The sequence below is a fragment of the Geotrypetes seraphini genome, chromosome 6 (assembly GCF_902459505.1).
Source record: "Geotrypetes seraphini chromosome 6, aGeoSer1.1, whole genome shotgun sequence".
Taxonomy (NCBI): Eukaryota; Metazoa; Chordata; class Amphibia; order Gymnophiona; family Dermophiidae; genus Geotrypetes; species Geotrypetes seraphini.
In genome coordinates this window covers 173,350,072-173,374,225 of record NC_047089.1, presented here as the reverse complement: position 1 = coordinate 173,374,225, position 24,154 = coordinate 173,350,072, and the positions used below count along the sequence as shown (strand labels likewise).

The 24,154-nt window shown below is 42.9% G+C and overlaps 1 protein-coding gene across 3 annotated transcripts in view; it reads left to right on the top strand.

The window, feature by feature from the left end:
- TBL1X (transducin beta like 1 X-linked) overlaps positions 1 to 24,154 on the top strand; it is a 499,699-nt gene that overhangs the window by 366,541 nt on the left and 109,004 nt on the right. For all 3 annotated transcript variants that reach the window (XM_033949446.1, XM_033949448.1, XM_033949447.1), the window contains one exon: positions 12,468 to 12,575. In XM_033949446.1, the coding sequence (XP_033805337.1) occupies positions 12,518 to 12,575 (58 nt within the window). In that variant the 5' untranslated portion in view covers positions 12,468 to 12,517. The remainder of the gene's footprint in view (positions 1 to 12,467; positions 12,576 to 24,154) is intronic.

Genomic DNA, 24,154 nt, shown 5'->3' with positions numbered 1-24,154 from the left:
GTGCCAGGTGCCCCTAAAAAACTGGACAGTTTATACCGCGTTATCCCTATCCCGGGATTCGATAAACCCCAGTTGCCACATGAGAGCCTACTGGTAGAGTCCACTCTCAAAAAATCTCATGGTTCCAGTGTCTATGCCTCCACCCCTCCTGGCAGAGAAGGTAAGACAATGGATAAATTTGGAAAACGCCTGTACCAGAATGCCATGCTGGCTAGCAGAGCCAACAACTACTCTTTTCATTTCTCCTTTTACATGAAACATCTGGTACAACAACTCTCAGCTCTGCAGAAGTACATTCCTGAACGCAAGGTTCCGTTGTTTCAGCAACAAATTTCCACTCTCCTTCAGCTTAGGAAGTTCATGGTGCGCTCAATCTATGACTCCTTCGAGCTCTCTTCTCGAGCCTCCGCTCTGGCAATTGCCATGCGACGCCTGGCCTGGCTGAGGGTATCTGATCTGGATGTGAACCACCAAGACCGCCTTGCCAACGCACCCTGTCTTGGTGATGAACTTTTTGGGGAGTCTCTTGATACCACCACCCAAAAACTTTCGGCTCATGAGACAAGATGGGACACCCTCATTAAGCCTAAGAAGAAGACTCCGCCGTCACGCCCATACAGACCTCAGTCTTCTTATCAGCGTCGTTTCTCTGCTAGGCCACTTAACCCGCCTCAACAGCAATCTCGTCGGCCTCGCCAACAGCAACAACAACACTCCCAGGCTCGCTCACAATCTCATCAGACAGCTAAGCCTCTTCCTCAAACCAAGCCTCCCCAGCCCTTTTGACTCCTTTCTCCAGGGCATAGCCAGTCTCCAACCCTCGCTGCCTCTGCCTCAACCTATAGGAGGCCGCCTCACCATCTTCATACAACGCTGGGAGGCCATCACATCAGACCTGTGGGTTCTAAACATCATCCGTCACGGATACTCACTAAGGTTCCAGACTCTTCCTGCAGATCATCCTCCCGTAGAGTCTGCTTCTCACTCCTCCCAAACTCCACTCCTCCTCAGGGAGGTCCAATCCCTCCTCCTTCTCAATGCCATCGAAGAAGTTCCACCAGACCAAAGAGGTCAGGGATTTTACTCCCGCTACTTCCTGGTACCCAAGAAAACGGGGGATCTTCGTCCTATCCTCGACCTCAGGAACCTCAACAAATGTTTGGTCAAGGAAAAGTTCAGGATGCTCTCCCTTGCCACGCTTTATCCTCTTCTGTCTCAACACGACTGGCTATGTTCCCTGGACCTCAAGGAGGCCTACACTCACATTCCAATTCATCAGGCTTCACGTCGCTACCTCCGATTCCAGATACTGAATCTCCACTATCAGTACAAAGTGCTACCCTTTGGTCTCGCATCATCACCCAGGGTGTTCACCAAGTGCCTGATTGTGGTAGCGGCCTGTCTCAGGTCCCACAACCTACAAGTGTTCCCCTACTTAGACGACTGGTTGGTGACAGCAGCAACATCTCCTCTTGTGCTACAATCAACTCACCACACCATCTCTCTCCTCCATCTCTTGGGGTTCGAGATCAATTATCCCAAGTCGCATCTGCTTCCCACACAACGCCTTCAGTTCATCGGAGCACTTCTCGATACCAACTCCATGAGAGCGTTCCTTCCAGCCGACCGGCACCGGACACTACTTCACCTTTGTCGGCAGGTGCTCCTCCGACCATCCATCCCAGCTCGCCAGATGATGATTCTTCTGGGTCACATGGCCTCCACAGTCCATGTGGTTCCTCTGGCGCGACTCCACCTCAGGATACCGCAATGGACCCTCGCCAACCAATGGTCACAGACCAGGGACCCTCTTTCTCATCCCATCTCTGTGACATCATCTCTTCAACAATCTCTTCAATGGTGGTTGAACTCTGCAAATCTTTCCAGGGGCCTCCTTTTGCATCCACCTCCTCATTCCATGATCATCACCACGGACGCCTCCCCCTATGCATGGGGGGCTCACGTTGGGGATCTGCGCACCCAGGGACTTTGGACCCCTCAGGAGCGTCAACATCACATCAATTTCCTGGAGCTCAGAGCCATGTTCTATGCTCTCAAGGCCTTCCAACACCTTCTCTGCCCTCAGGTTCTCCTCCTATGCACGGACAACCAGGTCGCCATGTACTACATCAACAAGCAGGGCGGCACTGGATCTCGTCCCCTCTGTCAGGAGGCCCTCCGAATCTGGACCTGGGCCACGGACCACAATCTTTTTCTCAAAGCGGTCTATATCCAGGGCGAACAGAACTCCCTGGCCGACCAACTCAGCCGCATCCTTCAGCCTCACGAGTGGACCCTGGATCCTCCCACTCTCCACTCCATCTTTGCTCAATGGGGCACTCCTCAGGTGGACCTCTTTGCAGCTCCTCACAACCATCAGCTGCCCCAGTTCTGCTCCAGACTCTACTCTCCACACCGTCTGACCCCGGATGCCTTCCTACTAGACTGGACGGATCGGTTCCTCTATGCCTTCCCTCCACTTCCTTTGATGTTGCGGACTCTGTTCAAGCTCCGCAAGGACAGGGCCACCATGATTCTCATCGCCCCTTGGTGGCCCAGACAACATTGGTTCTCCCTCCTGCTTCAGCTCAGCTCCAGGGATCCCATTCCTCTACCTGTGTTTCCTACTCTTCTTACACAGCAACAGCAGTCTCTACTACATCCCAATCTGTCTTCGCTCCACCTGACAGCTTGGTTTCTCTCGGGCTGACTTCTCCTGAAAACCTGTCTCAGCCAGTCCGTCGCATTTTGGATGCCTCCAGGAAACCCTCCACACTCCAATGTTACCATCAGAAGTGGACCCGGTTCTCTACTTGGTGTCTCCTTCATCATCACAATCCCACCTCTCTGGCGGTGGAAACCGTACTGGACTATTTGCTCTCTCTCTCCGACGCTGGCCTCAAATCGACCTCAATCAGAGTCCACCTCAGTGCCATCACTGCGTTTCATGAGCCTATCCTTGGAAAACCCCTCACGGCTCATCCCCTGGTTTCCCGGTTCATGAGGGGCCTCTTCAATATCAAACCACCTCTTCAGCCTCCCCCAGTCGTCTGGGACCTCAACGTGGTTTTGTCAGCCCTCATGAAACCTCCTTTTGAGCCTCTGGCTTCTACCTCGCTCAAACTTCTCACATGGAAGGTGCTTTTCCTCATTGCCATCACCTCTGCCAGGAGGGTTAGCGAGCTGCATGCACTGGTCGCCGACCCACCATTCACTGTTTTTCACCATGACAAGGTGGTTCTGCGTACCCATCCTAAATTCCTTCCTAAGGTGGTTTCAGCCTTTCACCTCAACCAGTCCATAGTGCTGCCTGTTTTCGTCCCTAAACCCCATTCTCATCCTGGGGAACAGGCTCTTCACACGCTGGATTGTAAGCGTGCCCTGGCGTACTACCTCGACCGTACCAGGGCTCACCGCTCCTCTCCTCAACTCTTTCTGACCTTCGATCCTAATCGTTTGGGTCATCCTATATCTAAACGAACGCTGTCCAATTGGCTTGCTGCCTGTATTGCGTTCTGTTATGCTCGGGCCGGCCTCTCACTGGAAGGACCTGTCACGGCCCACAGGGTCAGAGCTATGGCTGCTTCTGTGGCTTTCCTCCGTTCCACCCCTATTGAGGAAATCTGCAAGGCGGCCACTTGGTCTTCAGTTCACACATTCACTACTCACTACTGTCTGGATGCCTTCTCCAGACGGGATGGACACTTTGGTCAATCTGTGTTACAAAATTTATTTTCCTAATGGCCAACCATCCCTCCTCCCTCTCTGTTAGCTTAGAGGTCACCCATACGTTAAGAATATGCTGCCTGCTTGTCCTGGGATAAAGCACAGTTACTTACCGTAACAGGTGTTATCCAGGGACAGCAGGCAGATATTCTTACGACCCTCCCACCTCCCCGGGTTGGCTTCTTAGCTGGCTTATCTTAACTGGAGACCACGCACTCCTCCGTCGGGCGGGAAGGCACTCGCGCATGCGCGGTGCGGCCAACTAGAACTTTCTAGTTAAAAAGGTCCGTACCGGGGCTCCGTCGGCGACGTCACCCATACGTTAAGAATATCTGCCTGCTGTCCCTGGATAACACCTGTTACGGTAAGTAACTGTGCTTTTTTGCAAAATATATGTATTTGCTATATATAGGCATTTCAGTATCTGCTTTGTATTCTGCCAAACCTAACAAAATGTTAAAAAAAAAAATTTATACATGAGGGTTCAAGAATGTCTGTCTGTCTGGAAAATAACTCTCCAAAAATTTTAACAGAACGGAATCAAAATTTGGCATGGGTAAAAGCTGTTGAAAAAATAAAACACATCAAAGTTGAAATGAGCTGGTTCAAACTAAGGACTCCTTTTACTAAGCTGCATTAGGGCCTTAACGCACAGAATAGCGCGTGCTAGACCTTAACGCCAGCATTGAGCTGGCATTATTCTAGAAGTGTACCACGTGGTTTAGCGTGCAGTAATTTTGTACGTGCGCTAAAAACGCTAGTGCACCTTAGTAAAAGGAGCCCTAAGAGTTCCAGAGACTTAAACTATTAAAAGAATCACAATGTACAGTACTCCCCTGATATTCACGGTTCCAGGAACCCCCGCGAATGTTAAAACACCGCAAATATGGTTTTTAGCAGGGAGAGACAGGAGAGGGTAGCTGGAGCGTCGGCGAGTAAAGACAATCACTCGCGGTATGCTCCGATCGCCTCTTCCTGTACTAAAGTCGGGCCTCACCAATCTGGAGCTGCGTGTCAAAGCAGCTCCTGATTGATGAGGCCTGACTTTAGTACAGGAAGAGGCGGTTGGAGCATATGCGAGTGATTTATTTCACTCGCCGGCACTCCGGCTGCCCTCTCCTACCTTTCCGGTTGCCCTCTCTTGCCCGGTCATTCGCGGTCAGAAAATACCGCGAATGACCTGGACCGCAAATTCGCAGGGGAGCACTAGCTTCTGCAGCATAGAAACTTACATCTCTGTCCTTGCTAGTTACACTTACGGGATTCAGATGATTATTTCATTTTCTGTTTTGTAAATTATAGTGGTTGACCATATAACATTCTTAAGGGTTGCTGTGCAGAGTAGTGTAGTTTGCAGCTACAGTAGTTGCTATCCCCTGATTCTGTATATGGTACCCAGATTTGGGTATGAGCCTGAAATGCGCTTACAATTTAATTGGCTAATGAGTTGTTAACAAGCAATAATTAGCTGCCTGCCAGTTATTGATGTTAATTGACACCAATTAGGATTTACGCGCGCATCTGGCGGACTGTTATTCCATAACTCAAGGGACCTGATTTTATGAACGGCGCCTAACCGCATCTAACTTCTAGGTGCCAGTCGGCGTAGTTATCAATCAACCGCATGGCACCGTTTATAGAATCATGCCTAGTGGTGCCTAAGCAGACTTAGGTGTTACTAGGCGTCCTAGAAGTAGGTGCCGGTATATTGGGCCAGGTTTTCCCTGGCCTATTTTGCTGGCATCTACTACAGACACCTACGGTGTTTCCCTGAAAATAAGCCCTAGCGTGATTTTCAGGATAGGTCTTAATATAAGCCCTACCGCAAAAATAAGCCCTAGTTGAAGCACTGAATTTGCCAGCAGCAGTGCTGGATTCGCTGGCAGCAGTGCTTCCCCCATCCCCCACCACGTGCCGAACCCCTGCTGACCCTTCCATCTCTCCCTCCCATCCAAACTCTGCCAACCATGAGACCAACACACCTTCCAAACGGCAGTGTCGGTGGCTGTTTCACAGCCTTCTCTCGCTGGGGCATTTCTCTGCCGCATCACTGATGATGTCATCAGCAGCGTGGTACATGGAACGTCCCGACAGGAGAAGGCCACAAAGCAGCCTGTTTAGAGTACTACCGATGCTGCCATTTGGAAGAAGGTATGTCGGTCTCGCAATTGGCGGGTTTCGGATAGGAGGGAGAGATGGAAGGGTCAGCGGGCTGCACGGTGGGGGTGAGATGGGAGGGAGGGATAGAAAGATGCTGCACAGGGGAATGGGAGAAAGGGAGGGATAGAAGCTGTACAAGGGTTGTGCTGTATAAGGGATGGGAGGGAAGGATAGAAAGATGCTGTGCAAAGGTTCTGCATGGGGGATGGGAAGGAGGTAAGGATAGAAATATTCTGCAGAGGGAAGGCACAAGAGGAGAGGGGAGAAAAGATGCTGCACATGTGGGGGGAGAGAAAGGAAAGAAGAAAAATTGGGGTGGAGGAGAGGAAGGGAGAGATGATCATTGTACATGAAAAAAATAAGACCTACCCGCGAAAATAAGACACTATCTTATATTAATTTTGGGCCCAATAAACGCACTAGGTCTTATTTTTGGGGAAACACAGTAGTAATGCCTAAGTTTACCAGGCCTATTCTCTGCCCCTAACCATGCCTACTTTTCAGGTAGGAGTTGGAGGGCACCTCAATTTATGTGTCGCTAGGCACCACTTGGATATCCAGGCACAACCTAAATCATCAATTTAAAAAATTGTTTATTAATGCATTTTTAATGGCACGGTCAACTCACCATAGTGCAAAATCAGTGGGAGCTCTGACCTTGTTTCCCTGCAACTAGATAGTGGAATGTGATGGGAGACGGTGACACTCGAAGTGTGTTCCTTATGTTCAGTCTATTCCATAATCTCATTTTGGTTCCTTTCACTGCAGAAAATCCCACTTCACAAAGATAGGAAGTCGGAAATGGAAGCATGGTTTTCAGTGTTTTTGTGGTGATCTCTTGGATATTCCGCTTTAACTTTAATCCAGAACGTATGAGATTTGAAGTTGTCTCAACATTCATTCCTACCAGAACATCTGGTCTTGGTCATATATGCAGAATACAGATAACCCCTATGCAAATACAGGACCACAAAGTAAAAGTACTAATATACACAAATTAATCACTAAGATTCTATACTCCACATGCAGTATAACACCAGAGAAACAGAAATAAATTTTCTTCCTGAACAGTGCAAAATATAAACAGCAGATATAACTTCTCAAAACTGACACATTTCAATCACTAAAATAAAATAATTTTTCCTACCTTTTTTTGTCCGTTGATTTTATTTTTCTAATTATCATTTCCCAGTCTCTGGTTGCACTTCCTTCTGTCTGTGCTCTTATCTGTGTTTCCAGGTCCACCTTATCCATTTGCTGTTTTTCTCTTCTTTTTCACTTTCTGCCCTATATCCATCTTTATAGAACAAAACACAAAAGACCCCCCTCTCATCAATACTGGGCAAGTTTCTCAAATAATAACATCATGTAACATTTAAAGGCTTTTAAATATTTAAATGTGCTCTTAAGCTCTTCAGCAAGGCGCCACAGCAGCGGTACAACGTCGCTGGAAAGGTGCTTGAATTTTAATCATAACACATTGCATGGAGCAAGGAATCTTGCTTCTACTGGAGTGGCAAATGTTATGGCTCTATAAAAGCTATTTAACAGTAGACCACTTATCTGAAAAGGTCAGTTCACGGCTCCAACACAGTCTGTGTTTCGCTAAGCTACATCAGGAAGCCGGAAGGATAAGCTTTTTATATTGATTTTATGTGCAGTGTGCAGTGCCTGAATCCTTTGATCTACAAACTTTATGTTGAAAAAGACGCCTTGGGCAAACATCATGGTTTAAGATTTTTATTGCACAGTCTAGGAAAGCAGCATGCAAGTGTAATATCAGGCAATTGTAGTTCAATGAGATGAATGACACTCCTAGGTCCAAGTTGTTACTGTGGTATAATTGTTAAGGTCCCATAATCTGCTCCTGGTAGGAGAAGGCAAGCTGTAGAAAAAGGAAAATGGATTGAGACAAATTAAGAGTTTATTGGTGAGTTTTAGGCTCTCTTTTACAAAAGTGCGCTAAATCAATACATGCGCTAACTATTGACGCGTCCATAGGACAATATGCAAGTGTTAACATTTAGCACACGCTAATGGCACTCTAAATGGCACCGCTTTAAGTGCGTGGTAAATGTTAATGTGTGTGTGCGTTGATTTAGCGCACCTTTGTAAAAGAGAGCCTAAAACTCACCAGTTGCCTGTTCTCTCAGAAAATCATCAATAACTACTGAAGGATTTGAACCGGTAAACTGGAGAGGATAGACAAGATGCAACAAGGCACTTTAACTTGGTGAGCCACAAATGGCTTTGCTCTGTCAGAGGAGAAGATTCCTCCCATGACAGCTTAGGATGTCCTAGCCATGGGCAGGTGAAAATGTTTGCCTGGATAGGGAAACGTGCTGATAAAATGGCAAATTCCACCATCTAGACCCTCTTATGACAGCTAATAGGAAGCTGTTAAAATTAGTAAAGGTGGGACTTGAACCAGTGAGCAACAAGGTGCAACAAGGCGCATTAACTTGGTGAACCACAAATGCTTTCTTTGTGGTGACTGTGATATCATTCCTAAGCATATGATACATAGGCAGATCAGTCAACTCTGATATGACAGGGCAGTGAGATCCACCTGAGTAGAAGCTGATGTAGCTCAATGTGTTAAAATCCTGTGCTGATCATACAGAGGTTGTGAGTTCAACACCCAGCACATGTGCACCTTGATGATCTCACAATGAGGTCAGCTTTGTGCAGTTGCACACCTCCATTTTCAAGGAAGGAAAATGCATGTAAAGGTCTGTATCTGGTTTTTCTATTTTTAAACACTGAGAAATTAAGTAATGTATGCAATAATGATATCTTTTTCATGTTCTTTCTTTGCTCTCAAGAAAGCTGATTGCAGCACTTTTGGTGAGAAAAAAGGGGGTTCTTTTTAAGCAGGAAAGCCAAAGGTGGTGTAATGAGTAAATCATATTAATATTAAAATCCCTTAATAAAGCTTAATACCATGATAAAGCTTAACCCTCCTCTTACCATCCCCTCCCTAACCCCAGATCCTACTTTTCTCTCTCTTGGAAACCTTCTCTGATCTAACGTTGTAACCCTTCTTCCATAACTCTTTTTGTAATCCGCTTTGAACCGGAAGGTAATGGCGGAATAGAATTCTGTAATGTAATATAATGTAATATTACTGTTTAGGCAGAAAAGTACTATGTTTTCCATGCTAATGTTTATATTGATGATCCCTATTGATATGGTGGCTTATTAAATCTATTAGGAGGGGAAAAAGAGGAAAAAAATGATTCCTGAAGTCTATGCAGAAAATATCATTTCGGAAGCCCAAAGCACGTCTATGTTCCACCCATAGAAACCCGAGTTCAACCCAAGCAGAAACCACACTTAGACCAGCTTTTCATTCGTCTACAATTTCCACGATGTTTAGACACGGTCTGCCACTCAACTAGCGTCTATCTGGTGCCTATCCTTAACCACACCCAGGTTACGCCCTCGTTATGCCCACGTATACATACTTAGACGTGACTTTTTCAAAAACTCGCGTCTATTTATTTATTCAATTTTTCTATACCATTCTCCCAAGGGAGCTCAGAACGGTTTACATGAATTTATTCAGGTACTCAAGAATTTTTCCTTGTCTGTCACGGTGGGCTCACAATCTATCTAATGTACCTAGCGTCTATCTCCTGACAATGCCTACCTGATGCCTAACTCTGTCTAAGTCCCAATTAACACTTGTTAAGACCCCTAAATCGTTCGTTAACCACTTAAATCAAACACCTAAATGTAAGGGTATATTCTTTATAAGTTTATTTTGCTATGCAGAAATCACAAAAACATTGTCTCTTTTTGTAATCTGTAACTATGACTACTGGCTGTGGAATTTCCCACCCCCCTCCCTGTTTTCATGAGAAACGAAACTTATTTTTCCTTATAAGCTACACCCATTATTAGCGCATGTACAAAAGGGGGGACTATAATTATGTGTAGTTGTTCTGAATAAAAAACACATCTCTTTGGCTATTTGCATGTGTGTGCGTGTGTGTATGTTTTCTGTCCCCGGATGCATCTGTAGTCAGGACAGCAGAACCAGGCTAATACAAATTGGGGCCTGGTCGTTTCACTAAACCACACCTAAAGTTAGGCACAGTTTACATAATCAGGGCCTTGGTGCTGAAACACTGGCCATGTTGAATCCAGAGTTCAATGTTGTGATTCAAAAATGAAGAATTTTCCTTCAACATTTCTGATTGAGGCATTGTGCTTTTCCTGACTTTCTCTGATGATTGTTTTGTACTATTTGTCAAGGAGACATTCATTTCTCTCTTAGTATGGTTGATCCATTCTGATTCATATGAGGTCCTAACATGGTGACCCCACAAAGAAACAGGGGATACCACCTTCCCAAGATAGAAAGGCAAGAAATACAGCAAAGATGACCTGGGTTGTTCAATTTCTTTACTATATTTGTCGTGACATGACACAAACGTGTTTCACCAAAAGGCCTGCTCTGGAGTCTATAATTAAAATAACATAAGTATATATAGAAATATTTAAAATTCAAAATTACATAAATAATGCACACCATCAATATACATGATATGGAACATCAATATAAAACACTAATTTGAAAATATCTATAACATCCATTATAATAGAGACCTAGGAATGTTGAGAAAATATAATAATAAAATAAAAACCAAAATAAATATGATGGCAAACACATGACTATTAATATTTTCAAATATCTAACTTGTTCCACTTAAAACCAAGTAGTTAAGAACGTCAGCTAGATCCTCAGATGCACCACTCCACGTTCAAACAACTTTCATAACGTTAAACTTGTTGTACATTATCTTCACCAGATCACTCTAATGAATACTCTATTTAATTTAATTCTTTTTTTCTTACTTTCTTTTTTCTAATATTTTCAACCTTTTATATTCAACATAATAAATTATCTTTTTACGTTCGTGGTCTCATTTTTCTAGGGACTTTCTGTAGCCAGCTTTTTCAAGGCTGGGTCCCTATACAAAAGCAACCATATTTTAGACCAAATACACATCGCCTAAAATATCTTACACTTTAAATCAAAAACAAGAGTGCGTATGTAAAGATTTAAAATGTATTTACCTAATCGTTGTACACCATAATCTCGACCACTGCTTCTATGTGAATAAAGATGGTGGCGGTTTGATAACACTCCCCTTTTATATTACTTCCAGAGCGGGACAGCTGAGTGGGACGTAACCAAAACGTGGTTTAACGTTATGAAAGTTGTTTGAACGTGGAGTGGTGCATCTGAGGATCTAGCTGACGTTCTTAACTACTGGGTTCTAAGTGGAACAAGTTAGATATTTGGTTATTAATGAATGAATGTCCAGCATTACTTTAAATTGCAGTGATTTGGATTATTAATATTTTCATACATCCTTAGAGAACACATACATTTATAGATCATAAATTAAAGAACAATATCCACTTAGATCTTTAAAGACAGCAAAAAAATGTTTCAGACCACACATTACACATATATATGAATGTATTTTGGCAAAAGTACTCTTAAAAGTTTTGACATTTGTACTTCTGAAAAAGTTTTTTGGAGACGTAAAATTTTAAAATTAGTACAATTTTAAAATTAAAAAATTACCATATGTAATGACAGCATATAACAAATTATGGTGTACTTTTACTAAGGCACACTATTCATTTTAGCTCACGCGCTCATTATAGTCTATGGATGCGTTAGCGTGTAGCGTGCGCTAAAACGGCTAGCGCACCTTAGTAAAAGGACCCCTATATGAAAAAATTATATGAAAAAGAGAGAGAGAATATACTTTGGATTTAAAGCATGACTCTATTGAGATCACCAACGTTGTTTATAATATGTTGTATCATGTAATTGTATTGGATTTCTATATTTGAGGACTTGAACATTTTCTGTTTAAATGATTTTTTCATAATGGATGAATTTCCAATTGCTAGAATTAATTTTATGTAATGTCAAAACAACTGTTTATATCCAAGAATTTAGAAAGTAACTAAAAGTAACCTGCAATATATTATTTTTACAAAATAACTTGCCCCAGGAAATATATCCAAGAATTTAAAAAAGTAACTAAAACAAACCTGTAATATATTATTTTTACAAAATAACTTGCCCCATCCTGGGCCTGGAGACTGGTTTATTTGGCTGCTCCAATCAAAACGTGTTCCATGCTTTGCTCCTGTGGGCAATAGGCATTCTTGGTTTGTATGAGTCACTTGGGCTGTCGTCTCAAAACAGTTGACCTCTGCTTCGTGTCTATTGAAGTACACGTCATAGTGTGGAGGAAATGATTTGTTTTATTTCCATTTTGACTTTCGTCTATAATAACTTAAAGTACCTTTTACGTTCCCAAGAGGGTAGGACCCATAAGTGCTGCAGTAAAACTCTTATTTAGACAAGACAAATAGTGAACAGCGCTTTATCACAATTGTAAGCCATTCATAAGTTGCTGAATGAAACTCTGTATAATGTAAAATTGCTTTGATCGCTATGTTGGAAGTCATAAAACAATGTGCAGTGACTAATCCCAGTTTCAACCTTTGATCCGCAACATCTTTTTTTTTTTTTTTTTTCTGTACAGAGTGGGAATTGCACTTCTTGCAGACCTCATCATTTTGAGGTGGGGCTAAGATGAGCATAACCAGTGACGAGGTGAATTTCTTGGTATATCGCTATCTCCAGGAGTCAGGTAAATTATTCCTTTTCTTCTGACTTATCAGCAAATGAGAACAAGGGATGAAAGGGGGCATCTATGCGTCAGTTGTATAAAAAATATCTAGTGATTTCATAGCTGCTTAACAAAAGCTATGTTGTACCTCATCACTAAGATGTGCATCTTTGAAGAGGACTTGGGATTTGAGAGAAACTGACAACAGACTACTTATTTAATTGGAATGCAAACTGCTAGCGAGTATTTACAGCGTTATCGCACAGTAAGCTCTGGGCACTGTGTTCACTTATCTGTGAAGTCAAGCTGTGTGAAAATTTTATAGTTAGCTGCAAACAAAATGTCACAGACACTACAATATTGTGCAACTCACAGCTGAGGGAAAATTCCTATTAAGCTACCAAAAGATGCATTTGTTTGTCAGAGATATACTGACGTTTTTTTCCATCTCGCTTCTCTCTCACCTTCCTGAACAGAATTTAGGTTTCATTACCTGAGAGGGGAAGCAAGGCCCTCTTTTGTATCACTGTACAGTAGAATCTCAGTTAACCAGCATTTAGTTAACTGGCACTCTCACCCAACCGGCAAAAAAATCACTGGGGAAAAAAACATCCCCCGAAGCACCAGTGGCAGAGGTCCTGAGCCACAAACCCCCCTCCCTCCCTCAAGCCCTGAAGCAGTAGAAGCGGCAGCAGTCCTGAGCTGCAAACTCCACCTCCCTCCTGACCTGAAGCAGCAGCAAGGCAGCGGTCCTGAGCCGTAAATTCCCTCTCCCTCCCTCCCTCAAGCTCCAAAGTAGCAGAAGCAGGTGGCGGTCCTGGGCTACAAACCCCATCACTCGCTCCCTCCCTCCCTTCCTTACCTGAAACAGCAGCCAGCCAGCAGGAGGCAGCACTAAAAAAAACAAAAAGGCTGCTCATGGCCAGCCTCAGCAGGGCTTTTCTTCTGACATGTCTGAAGTGACATGTCAGAGGAAAGGCCCTGCCGGGACTGGCCATGAGCAGCCTGTTTTGAGTGCTGCCTTCTGCTGACTAGCGTCGGGTAAGGAAGGGAGGGAGCAAGGAGTTTGAGGCTCAAGGCCACTGCCTGCTTCGGTTGCTTCTGGACTTTGCAGCTCAAGACTGCTGCCAGGCTGGTGCTTCGGGGCAGGAGGGGGGAATTGAGATCTGGTTTAGACAAGGTTTCTAACACAGCACTCTCAATCAACCAGAAAAACAGTTATCCGGCACCCACCAAGCCCCATAGTGCCGGATAACTGAGATTCTACTGTACATTTTTATTATTATATCTGGCTAATATTCAGCCCTTGGAGATCAGCGTTTTTTTTAAACACTGACTGCTGTGGGCAGATTTAACCTTGGGTATTGAATGCTGGGTCATATCTTGAGCTAAATAAATTTAAGGAAGCTGCTGTGTCTTTGCATCAAGGACCTGCATAAGGTGCCCTCTGCTTCTATGAATCCACCCTCCCTCCCCATGACCCTAATCCTTCTTCCATTCCACCCCACACATATTTAAGGGATAGTACCACGCTGCTTGCATTTTATGCTGGCTGCCATGACAGGCAGGAGGAAGTGAGCATCGTTCTTACCTATATGTCCCCTTTGGATCACCAAGTATTTACAAGTAGGCCTAGAAGGAGCCTATGGTGATGAGGCTTCAGTCAGCCCTTAAATATGTACAGAGTAGGAGGGAGCGGGAAAGGGTCACAGGGGAGGGAAGAGAGCAGTAGGACAACTAGTACTGCAATCTGAATGCTAACTGGGCACCAGCCAATACTTAGACCAGTTCCCGATTAGCTTTGTGTACATATCCAGACTTCTAATCGGTTAGGCCCCGACTCCTCCCATGCTCCGCCCATGCTCTGTCTACCAACCACACTGGTACTAACAACACAGTGCAAGAGCAGTCTGTGGTGATATTCATTGCCACTAAATATTATTTATTTATTTAAAAAATTTCTATACCGTTTAAACCTAAACGGTTTACCTATTTTTACACTTAAGCAGTCAGATGTGATTTAACCAATCAGTTAAATTGCTTTGACCATCAGGCCCTGTGTTTACTGAAAAATGTTTAGATACTAACAAAATAAAATTAATATACTACTTAAAGCAGGGATCTCAAAGTCCCTCCTCGAGGGCCGCAATCCAGTCGGGTTTTCAGGATTTCCACGATGAATATGCATTGAAAGCAGTGCTTGCACACAGATCTTATGCATATTCATTGGGGAAATCCTGAAAACCCGACTGGATTGTGGCCCTCAAGGAGGGACTTTGAGACCCCTGACTTAAAGGTAGTAAAAAAGAAAGAAAAAGGAAAGAAAATCAAATAGGGAACATAACGAGTACAATAACCTCCTTTAAAAAAAAAAAAATTATTTAAAGGAATAATATTGGTAGGAGTGGCCTAGTGGTTAGAACTATAGCCTCAGCATCCTAAGGCTGTGGATTCAAGCTCGCCCCTTGTGACCCTGGGCAAGTCAATTAACTCTCCATTGCCCCAGGTACGTTAGGTAGATTTGTGAACCTACTGGCACAGATAGGGAAACACTTGAGTACATGAATATAAAAACCGCTTAGACAAACTCCATTGACAGGCAGTATATATATAACTAATAAACTTGGAAACTTGAAATACAAATGAATAATTCTAGAAGAACCAGAAACAGCAAAAATGCCTAACAAACTAATAGCCACCCATCCCCTGCGTGTAAAACCTTCCCAACCATTAAGGGGGAATTCATCAAATGATGCTAAACAATTTAGCTCGTGCTAAATGCTAAGATGCTCATTATTTTTTTTTATTTAAAAAATTTATATACTGCATACAACCTAAGCGGTTTACATAGAAACATCGTAAAAACTTGACAGTGCAAACATAATTATATAAAACCTAATTCTACATAGTATTATAAGAACATCGGAATGTACAAATCCAAATCACTAAATTGTCACAAAGCTTCACATCATTACATTACATTAGTGACTTTTATTCCGCCATTACCTTGCAGTTCAAGGCGGATTACAAAAGATGTTATCTGGACAATTCCACAAGAGTTACATAGTTGAGCAGGATATTTGGGGGGATTGCTTCCTGTAGAGTTAGTTTTCTTGATGGATTTCTTGAATAGCAGGGTTTTTATTTCTTTTCTGAAAGTTGTGCAATCTGGTGTCGTGATCAGTAGATTGGATTGTTGGTGGTCAAGTTTCGCTTCCTGCGTGGCCAGTAGGCCATCGTACATTTGTTTGCGTTTGATGTTTCTGATTGGGGGGTACGTGAATGGTGTCTGGGCTCTCCTTAGCCTGGTTGTGGCAGTTTGGATAAGGCGGTTGTTGAAGTAGGCTGGGCTGTCTCCATTTATTGCTTTAAACAGTAGACAGTAAAATTTGAATTGTATTCTTGCTTGTATTGGGAGCCAGTGTGAGTCGAGGTATGCAGCGGTGATGTGGTCGTATTTCTTCAGCGAATAGCTCAGTCTCAGGGCTGTGTTTTGTACTGTTTGTATTTGTTTTATCATGACTGCGGGGCAGGAGAGATAGAGGATGTTGCAGTAGTCTAGAAGTCCTAGGACTAGGGATTGGACCACAAGCTGGAATTGATTTCTGTCAAAGAATTTTCAGATTTGCCTTAAGTTTCGTATGACCACGAATGATTTCTGTATTGTTTTGTTGATTTGTGGTTGCATGGTACAGCTTCTGTCTATCATGACTCCCAGAAGTCTTCCCTAAGTCATAGGGTGGGTTGAATGGGGTATGTGATTGAGTTTATTACTAAGTTTGTTATGGTTGAGGTTTTGTTTTTTTTCGTGAAGTATAAATTTTGTTTTGTCTGGGTTCAGATTTTGTTTGTGTTGGTTGGTCAAAAAGAAGGAGGATGGTGATGTCATCTGCATAGCTATAAGAGGTTAAGCCTAATTTGTCTAGGCAGGTGCCAAGGGATGCAATGTAGAGATTGAAGAGGGTTGGGGATAAAGGCGACCCTTGGGGTACGCCGCAGGGGTTGGACCATGGTTCTGATTTTTCTTTGTTTGTCTTTACTCTGTAGGTCCTGGATTGTAGGAATCCTTGAAACCAGGTGTGCACCTTTCCTGTAATTTCTATTGTTTCTAGTAACATAACATAGTAGATGACGGCAGATAAAGACCCGAATGGTCCATCCAGTCTGCCCAACCTGATTCAATTTAAATTTTTTTTTTTTTTTCCTTCTTAGCTATTTCTGGGCGAGAATCCAAAGCTCTACCCGGTACTGTGCCTGAGTTCCAACTGCCAAAATCTCCGTCAAGACCCACTCCAGCCCATCTACACCCTCCCAGCCATTGAAGCCCTCCCCAGCCCATCCTCCACCAAACGGCCATACACAGACACAGACCGTGCAAGTCTGCCCAGTTACTGGCCTAGTTCAATATTTAATATTATTTTCTGATTCTAAATCCTCTGTGTTCATCCCACGCTTCTTTGAACTCAGTCACAGTTTTACTCTCCACCACCTCTCTCGGGAGCGCATTCCAGGCATCCACCACCCTCTCCGTAAAGTAGAATTTCCTAACATTGCCCCTGAATCTACCACCCCTCAACCTCAAATTATGTCCTCTGGTTTTACCATTTTCCTTTCTCTGGAAAAGATTTTGTTCTACGTTAATACCCTTTAAGTATTTGAACGTCTGAATCATATCTCCCCTGTCTCTCCTTTCCTCTAGGGTATACATATTCAGGTCTTCCAGTCTCTCCTCATACGTCTTCTGGCGCAAGCCTCCTATCATTTTCGTCGCCCTCCTCTGGACCGCCTCAAGTCTTCTTACGTCTTTCGCCAGATACGGTCTCCAAAACTGAACACAATACTCCAAGTGGGGCCTCACCAATGACCTGTACAGGGGCATCAACACCTTCTTCCTTCTACTGACTACGCCTCTCTTTATACAGCCCAGAATCCTTCTGGCAGCAGCCACTGCCTTATCACACTGTTTTTTCACCTTTAGATCTTCGGACACTATCACCCCAAGGTCCCTCTCTCCGTCCGTGCATATCAGCTTCTCTCCTCCCAGCATATACGGTTCCTTCCTATTATTAATCCCCAAATGCATTACTCTGCATTTCTTTGCATTGAATTTTAGTTGCCAGGCATTAGACCATTCCTCTAACTTTTGCAGATCCTTTTTCATATTTTCCACTCCCTCTTCGGTGTCTACTCTGTTACAAATCTTGGTATCATCTGCAAAAAGGCACACTTTTCCTTCTAGCCCTTCAGCAATGTCACTTACATACATATTGAACAGGATTGGCCCCAGCACCGAACCCTGAGGGACTCCACTAGTCACCTTTCCTTCCTTCGAGCGACTTCCATTAACCACCACCCTCTGGCGTCTGTCCGATAGCCAGTTTCTGACCCAGTTCACCACTTTGGGTCCTAACTTCAGCCCTTCAAGTTTGTTCAACAGCCTCCTATGAGGAACTGTATCAAAGGCTTTGCTGAAATCCAAGTAAATTACATCTAGCATATGTCCTTGATCCAGCTCTCTGGTCACCCAATCAAAAAATTCAATCAGGTTCGTTTGGCACGATTTACCTTTTGTAAAGCCATGTTGCCTCGGATCCTGTAACCCATTAGATTCAAGGAAATACACTATCCTTTCTTTCAGCAACACTTCCATTATTTTTCCAACAACTGAAGTGAGGCTCACCGGCCTGTAGTTTCCTGCTTCATCCCTGTGACCACTTTTATGAATAGGGACCACATCCGCTCTCCTCCAATCCCCAGGAATCACTCCCGTCTCCAGAGATTTGTTGAACAAGTCTTTAATAGGACTCGCCAGAACCTCTCTGAGTTCCCTTAGTATCCTGGGATGGATCCCGTCTGGTCCCATCGCTTTGTCCACCTTCAGTTTTTCAAGTTGCTCATAAACACCCTCCTCCGTGAACGGCGCAGAATCTACTCCATTTTCTCGTGTAACTTTGCCGGACAATCTCGGTCCTTCTCCAGGATTTTCTTCTGTGAACACAGAACAGAAGTATTTGTTTAGCACATTTGCTTTCTCCTCATCACTCTCCACATATTTGTTCCCAGCATCTTTTAGCCTAGCAATTCCATTTTTTATCTTCCTCCTTTCACTAATATATCTGAAAAAATTTTTATCTCCCTTTTTTACATTTTTAGCCATTTGTTCTTCCGCCTGTGCCTTCGCTAAACGTATCTCTCTCTTGGCTTCTTTCAGTTTCACCCTGTAGTCCTTTCTGCTCTCCTCTTCTTGGGTTTTTTTATATTTCATGAACGCCAACTCTTTCGCCTTTATTTTCTCAGCCACTAGGTTGGAGAACCATATCGGCTTCCTTTTTCTCTTGTTTTTATTGATTTTCTTCACATAAAGGTCCGTAGCCATTTTTATCGCTCCTTTCAGCTTAGACCACTGTCTTTCCACTTCTCTTATGTCCTCCCATCCTAACAGCTCTTTCTTCAGGTACTTTCCCATTGCATTAAAGTCCGTACGTTTGAAATCTAGGACTTTAAGTATCGTGCGGCCGCTCTCCACTTTAGCCGTTATATCAAACCAAACCGTTTGATGATCGCTACTACCCAGGTGAGCACCCACTCGAACATTAGATATACTCTCTCCATTTGTGAGGACCAGATCCAATATCGCTTTTTCCCTTGTGGGTTCCGTCACCATTTGTCTGAGCAGAGCCTCTTGAAAGGCATCCACAATCTCCCTACTTCTTTCCGATTCCGCAGTCGGAACATTCCAGTCCGCATCCGGCAGGTTGAAATCTCCCAACAGCAGAACCTCCTCTTTCCTTCCAAACTTTTGGATATCCACAATCAGATCCTTATCAATTTGCTGCGATTGAGTCGGAGGTCTGTAGACTACACCCACGTAGATAGAAGTTCCATCTTCTCTTTTCAGAGCAATCCATATCGCTTCTTCCTCTCCCCAGGTCCCTTGCATTTCGGTCGCTTGGATATTGATCTTTACATAGAGAGCTACTCCTCCACCTTTATGACCATCTCTGTCCTTCCTAAAAAGATTATATCCCGGTATGTTTGCATCCCATCCATGTGATTCACTGAACCATGTCTCTGTGATAGCAACAATATCTAGATCTGCCTCTAATATTAGGGCTTGCAGATCATGAACTTTGTTGCTTAGACTGCGAGCATTTGTGGTCATCGCTTTCCAGCTATTTTTCAGCGATAATCTCCTTTTTCGTATGGATTTTTGTGTCGTTTCACTTTCCGCTGCAATACTAAGAAATGAGTTGCTGATATTGCTTTTGTTGCAGCCTTTACTACTATCACATCTTTTCTTTTGCCGGGGGTGGTCTCTACATACACCACCCCCATCTTCTAGTATTTGTAGTAGATTTGTATCATGGTCTACCAGCTGAAATGCTGCGGTGAGATCTAGTTGTATGACCAGCATTTTTTTGCCTGTGCTGAGGTGTTTTGCTGTGTCCAGGAGGGACCCTAGTAGTAGTTGGTTCTGAAACCAGACTGTGTAGGGTGGAGTAAATTGTGGTTTTTTAGGTAGTTGGTGAGGTGTTTAGCTACGAGGCCTTCCATTATCTTGACATATAATGGTATTGAGGCTATGGGTCTGTAGATCTGTTGTTACTTTTGGGTCTTTTATGATCAGGGTGATGATGATTTCACTGAGGTCTTGAGGGAAAAGGCCTTCTGTGAGCAAGGATTGTATCCATTGTATGAGGAGAGTGCAGAATTATGGGCTGGAGGCTTTTAACAGGTATGGAAGGCAATGGTTGAGGTCGCAGGCTGCAAGGCTGTATTTTTTGTAGAGTCTGTTTAGGTCGGACCATTGTATTGTGTTGAAGTTGGACCAGGTTCTGTCTGCTGCAGCTGATTCTTTTTCTGTGGGGAGCTTTGTGATCTCATCAAGGTGGATTGGGGTTCCTGCGAAGGTTGTCCTGGCTATTGTAATTTTGTTTCTAAAGTGTTCGGCTAGAAGGGTGGCTGAAGGGGGTGGAGTTATGTTATTGGCCAGGAAGGGTTTAGTGTCTGAGTTCTTTTAGTAATTGGAATAGTTTTTTTGTGTTTTGAACCTCTATGCCTATTTGGTTGGTGTAGTATGTCCTTCTCTTTTCTTTTAGCTTTTGCTTGTATTGTTGGTTTAGTTTTCTCCATGATGTTTTGTGTGACCTCAAATTTAGCAGATTACATCAATGCGTTCACAAACAAATAGGCCTGTAGTAATTTTTTAAAGCCTGATCTGGATACACATAACTGCAAGGCTCCAGTCAAAGGGCTCCTTTTACTAAGATGCACTAGCGTTTTTAGCGCACGCACGAAATTACCGCGCGGTATTCTTCTAGAATAACACCAGCTCAATGCTGGCGTTAAGGTCTAGCGTGTGTGGCAATTTAGCGCGCGCTATTCCGCACATTAAGGCCCTAACTCACCTTTGTAAAAGGAGCCCAAAGTGTTCCAGAGTTTCACATCCCCTACCAACAACATAGCATCCCTAATCCTAGAGTGTGTAATTGACCTATTCCTATTGAAATTTAATTTCATACTTGTTTCAGACCGCAAACTTCTTCGTGGGCGATAAATTTCAAACAACCCCTGCAGTAAAATGGGAGAGAAGCATGGTATAATACCTGATGCATTATTGACAATACTTTGTATTGCACTCTGTGCCGAATCGGTAGCCAGTGCAGTTGTTTAAAAATCGGTGTTATATGAGCTATTCTAGGCACACTGCTGATTCAAAAAGTAATTGCAACGCCCTCATCTTCACCTTCACAGTCCCCAAATACAGTGTGTTATAATAATCCACCTTACTTAAAATTAGCGTCAGCACTACAGTATGAAAATCATAATCCTGCAGCATCGGTTTCAACCTAAACAACATTCATAACTGCATGTAGCCTGGCTGTATTGTCATCAATATTTGACTTTTCATTGTCAATGAACATTTTTATGGCCATCTTATAACACTAAGGGCTCCTTTTACGAAGGTGCGCCAGGGGCTTAATGCACGGAATAGCGCGTGCTAAATTGCCGCGTGCGCTAGCCGCTACCGCCTCCTTTTGAGCAGGCGGTAGATTTTCGGCTAGCGCGCGCTAATCCGGTGCGTGCGATAAAAACTCTAGCGTACCTTCGTAAAAGGAGCCCTAAGCGTGCGCCAAATTACATAGCGCCCGTTGATGAATTCCTCCCTAAATATTGTTAAAGTTTTTATTATTTTATTTTATAAAATTTCTGAAAAACTTATTGCAAGAACAATCCAAATATCATATAGGAGAAAAATGGTCTTTTGCATAATGAAAAATGTAAATCATTTAGTCCACATCTCGGGATCATATTTGAAAACCAAACTTGAGATTCAGAAAAGAATTAAGGAAAATTATAACAAGGATTTTATTTATATCTAAGTACTTTTATTTCTCCAAAACACAGAAGAAACTACTAAGTAACATTATCTTAAAGAACAGATTTATCCAAAAGAAAAGTATCTAAATGAGTAGGATCTGTAAAAACATATCTATTATTTCCATAGCGACCATCCTTAAAGGCACAGTGGATTTTGAGAATCTTCCCCTTAGTGACTGAGTGGCCACGTTGGGTTTATGTTTAATAAATCACACACTTCTCAATCTATTTGATCTGCTTCGTGTCTTCTAGCCTTGTGAGTGCATTCTGATCATCACCTCTTCTTTTGCTCTTCTTCATTTCTTGGACACGGGGAAGGGCAGGAGGTTGGGGGTGGTGGGTTTGTAATGGAGGAGGGAGTGAGGCGGGGGAAGGGACGTTGTTGATCATTATTCTGAGTAACCTTTGTTGAGCTGCTTTGTAAGGGGTGCATTAAAGAAATCACTTGCAGCCTAGCATTTGTGGCTGTGCCATTTGCTTTATATTGTTCTGTTATCAATATGTTAATTTTTTTTTTTTTTTTTTTAAAGGGCATGAAGAATAATCTTTATTATATACATATGTTTTTCATGGACCTGGTTGCTCGATGGCAGTGTTGGTGAATACTTCACTCCATACAGCCTTAATTATATAGTTTCCATAGTCTTTTATCTTTTATCTTTTATGACCTCAGTAGTACAAACTGTGAGAAGATTTTCATTTACAGTATAGTATGTACTAAAATCTTCATCGGTCTATCTTATTTATTTACTTTATATATATTTTTTTAGTTTATTATTCAAATAGATTAGAAAAGGTTACTCATCTCTTTATCAGAGCATAGCAGGGGTTCTTCACCGACATAGGCTATGTTTCGCCGCTAGGGCTTTATCAAGGTAATCCCCTGATAAAAAAGAGAGAGAGATAATATGTCATAGTTATTAGTCTAAAAAAGCTATTCAACAATTCTTATCAGCAGCTCCTAGGGGTATCATTTCTAGCCCATATAGAGCAGTTGAAAAAAGTTTACAGTTATATCTTAAAAATTGGTAAATACCTTTGTTATGCCGATTCCACACGTACTGCCATCATTGTAGTTTAGTTTAGGCAGAACAATATGGCCGCGGCGTTTTTTATGCAAAATAAAACGTCATGATCTCGTATACACGTACCCAATCAGCTTCCAGAATCAGCCCCGGGTCATTTAAACCAGTGTCATCCATTCTACTTCTGCATTCAAACCATTAGGTTTAACAGTATTTAAAGTATAGATCATTCGTTGTTCCTTGAAATTCAAACGTTCGTTATAGTTCCCCCCTTCCCACCCTATATTAACATGATCGATAATTCTCCATTTAAGATCAGTGATTTTATGTTTCTGAGTTTGCCAGTGTTGCACAAGAGGTGCTTCGAGGCTCCCGGTATTTATTTTAGATTTATGCTCAGTAAGTCTTATCATTATTTTCCGACTTGTCCTACCTATATATACCAAGTCGCACGGACATTGAATCGCATAAATCACATGAGTACTAGTGCAGGAGGTATTCATCTTCGACTTAAAGGTTTTATTAGTACCAGGGTGAGTCCATTCAGGGCCTACTAGTGCCTGGGCACACCATTGGCATTGCCCACAGGTTTCATGAGTAAATTGTTGGTCAGTATCAGCAGTTTTATTTTTATCCTCAAATTTATATAGGGATAGAAATTCCCCTATAGTTTGTCCTCTCTTATATGATACAGTAGGATATTCATCAAAACAAGAATGGAGCTGAACTACTGACCAGTGTATTTTAATAGTTTGAAACAATCTACTGCTGAGGTCAGTAAAAGGAAGCACACATATCATAGTTTCATCTATATCTGTAGCTCTTTTTTCTTGAATCAAGAGAGATCGTTGGGCATACTTAGCACGGAGGTATGCTTTCTTAATAGATTTTTTAGGATAGTGCTTTTCATAAAACCTCTGGGACATTATTTTTGCCTGTTTTGTAAATTCTTCATGGTCTGAACAGATCCGTCGAATCCTCAGGAACTGGCTCACAGGTATGTTAAATTTCAGAAAATATGGATGATAGCTTGCAAAATGTAAGAAATTATTTCGTTCAACATCTTTTCTGTATAAAGTGGTTGTGATGGATTGATCTTTCATTATCGTCAGGTCTAGATATACATTCTTACTGGGGTGGGCTGTCATGGTGAAGGTAAGGTGTGGGTCTAGGGTATTGATCCATCCAAGGAAA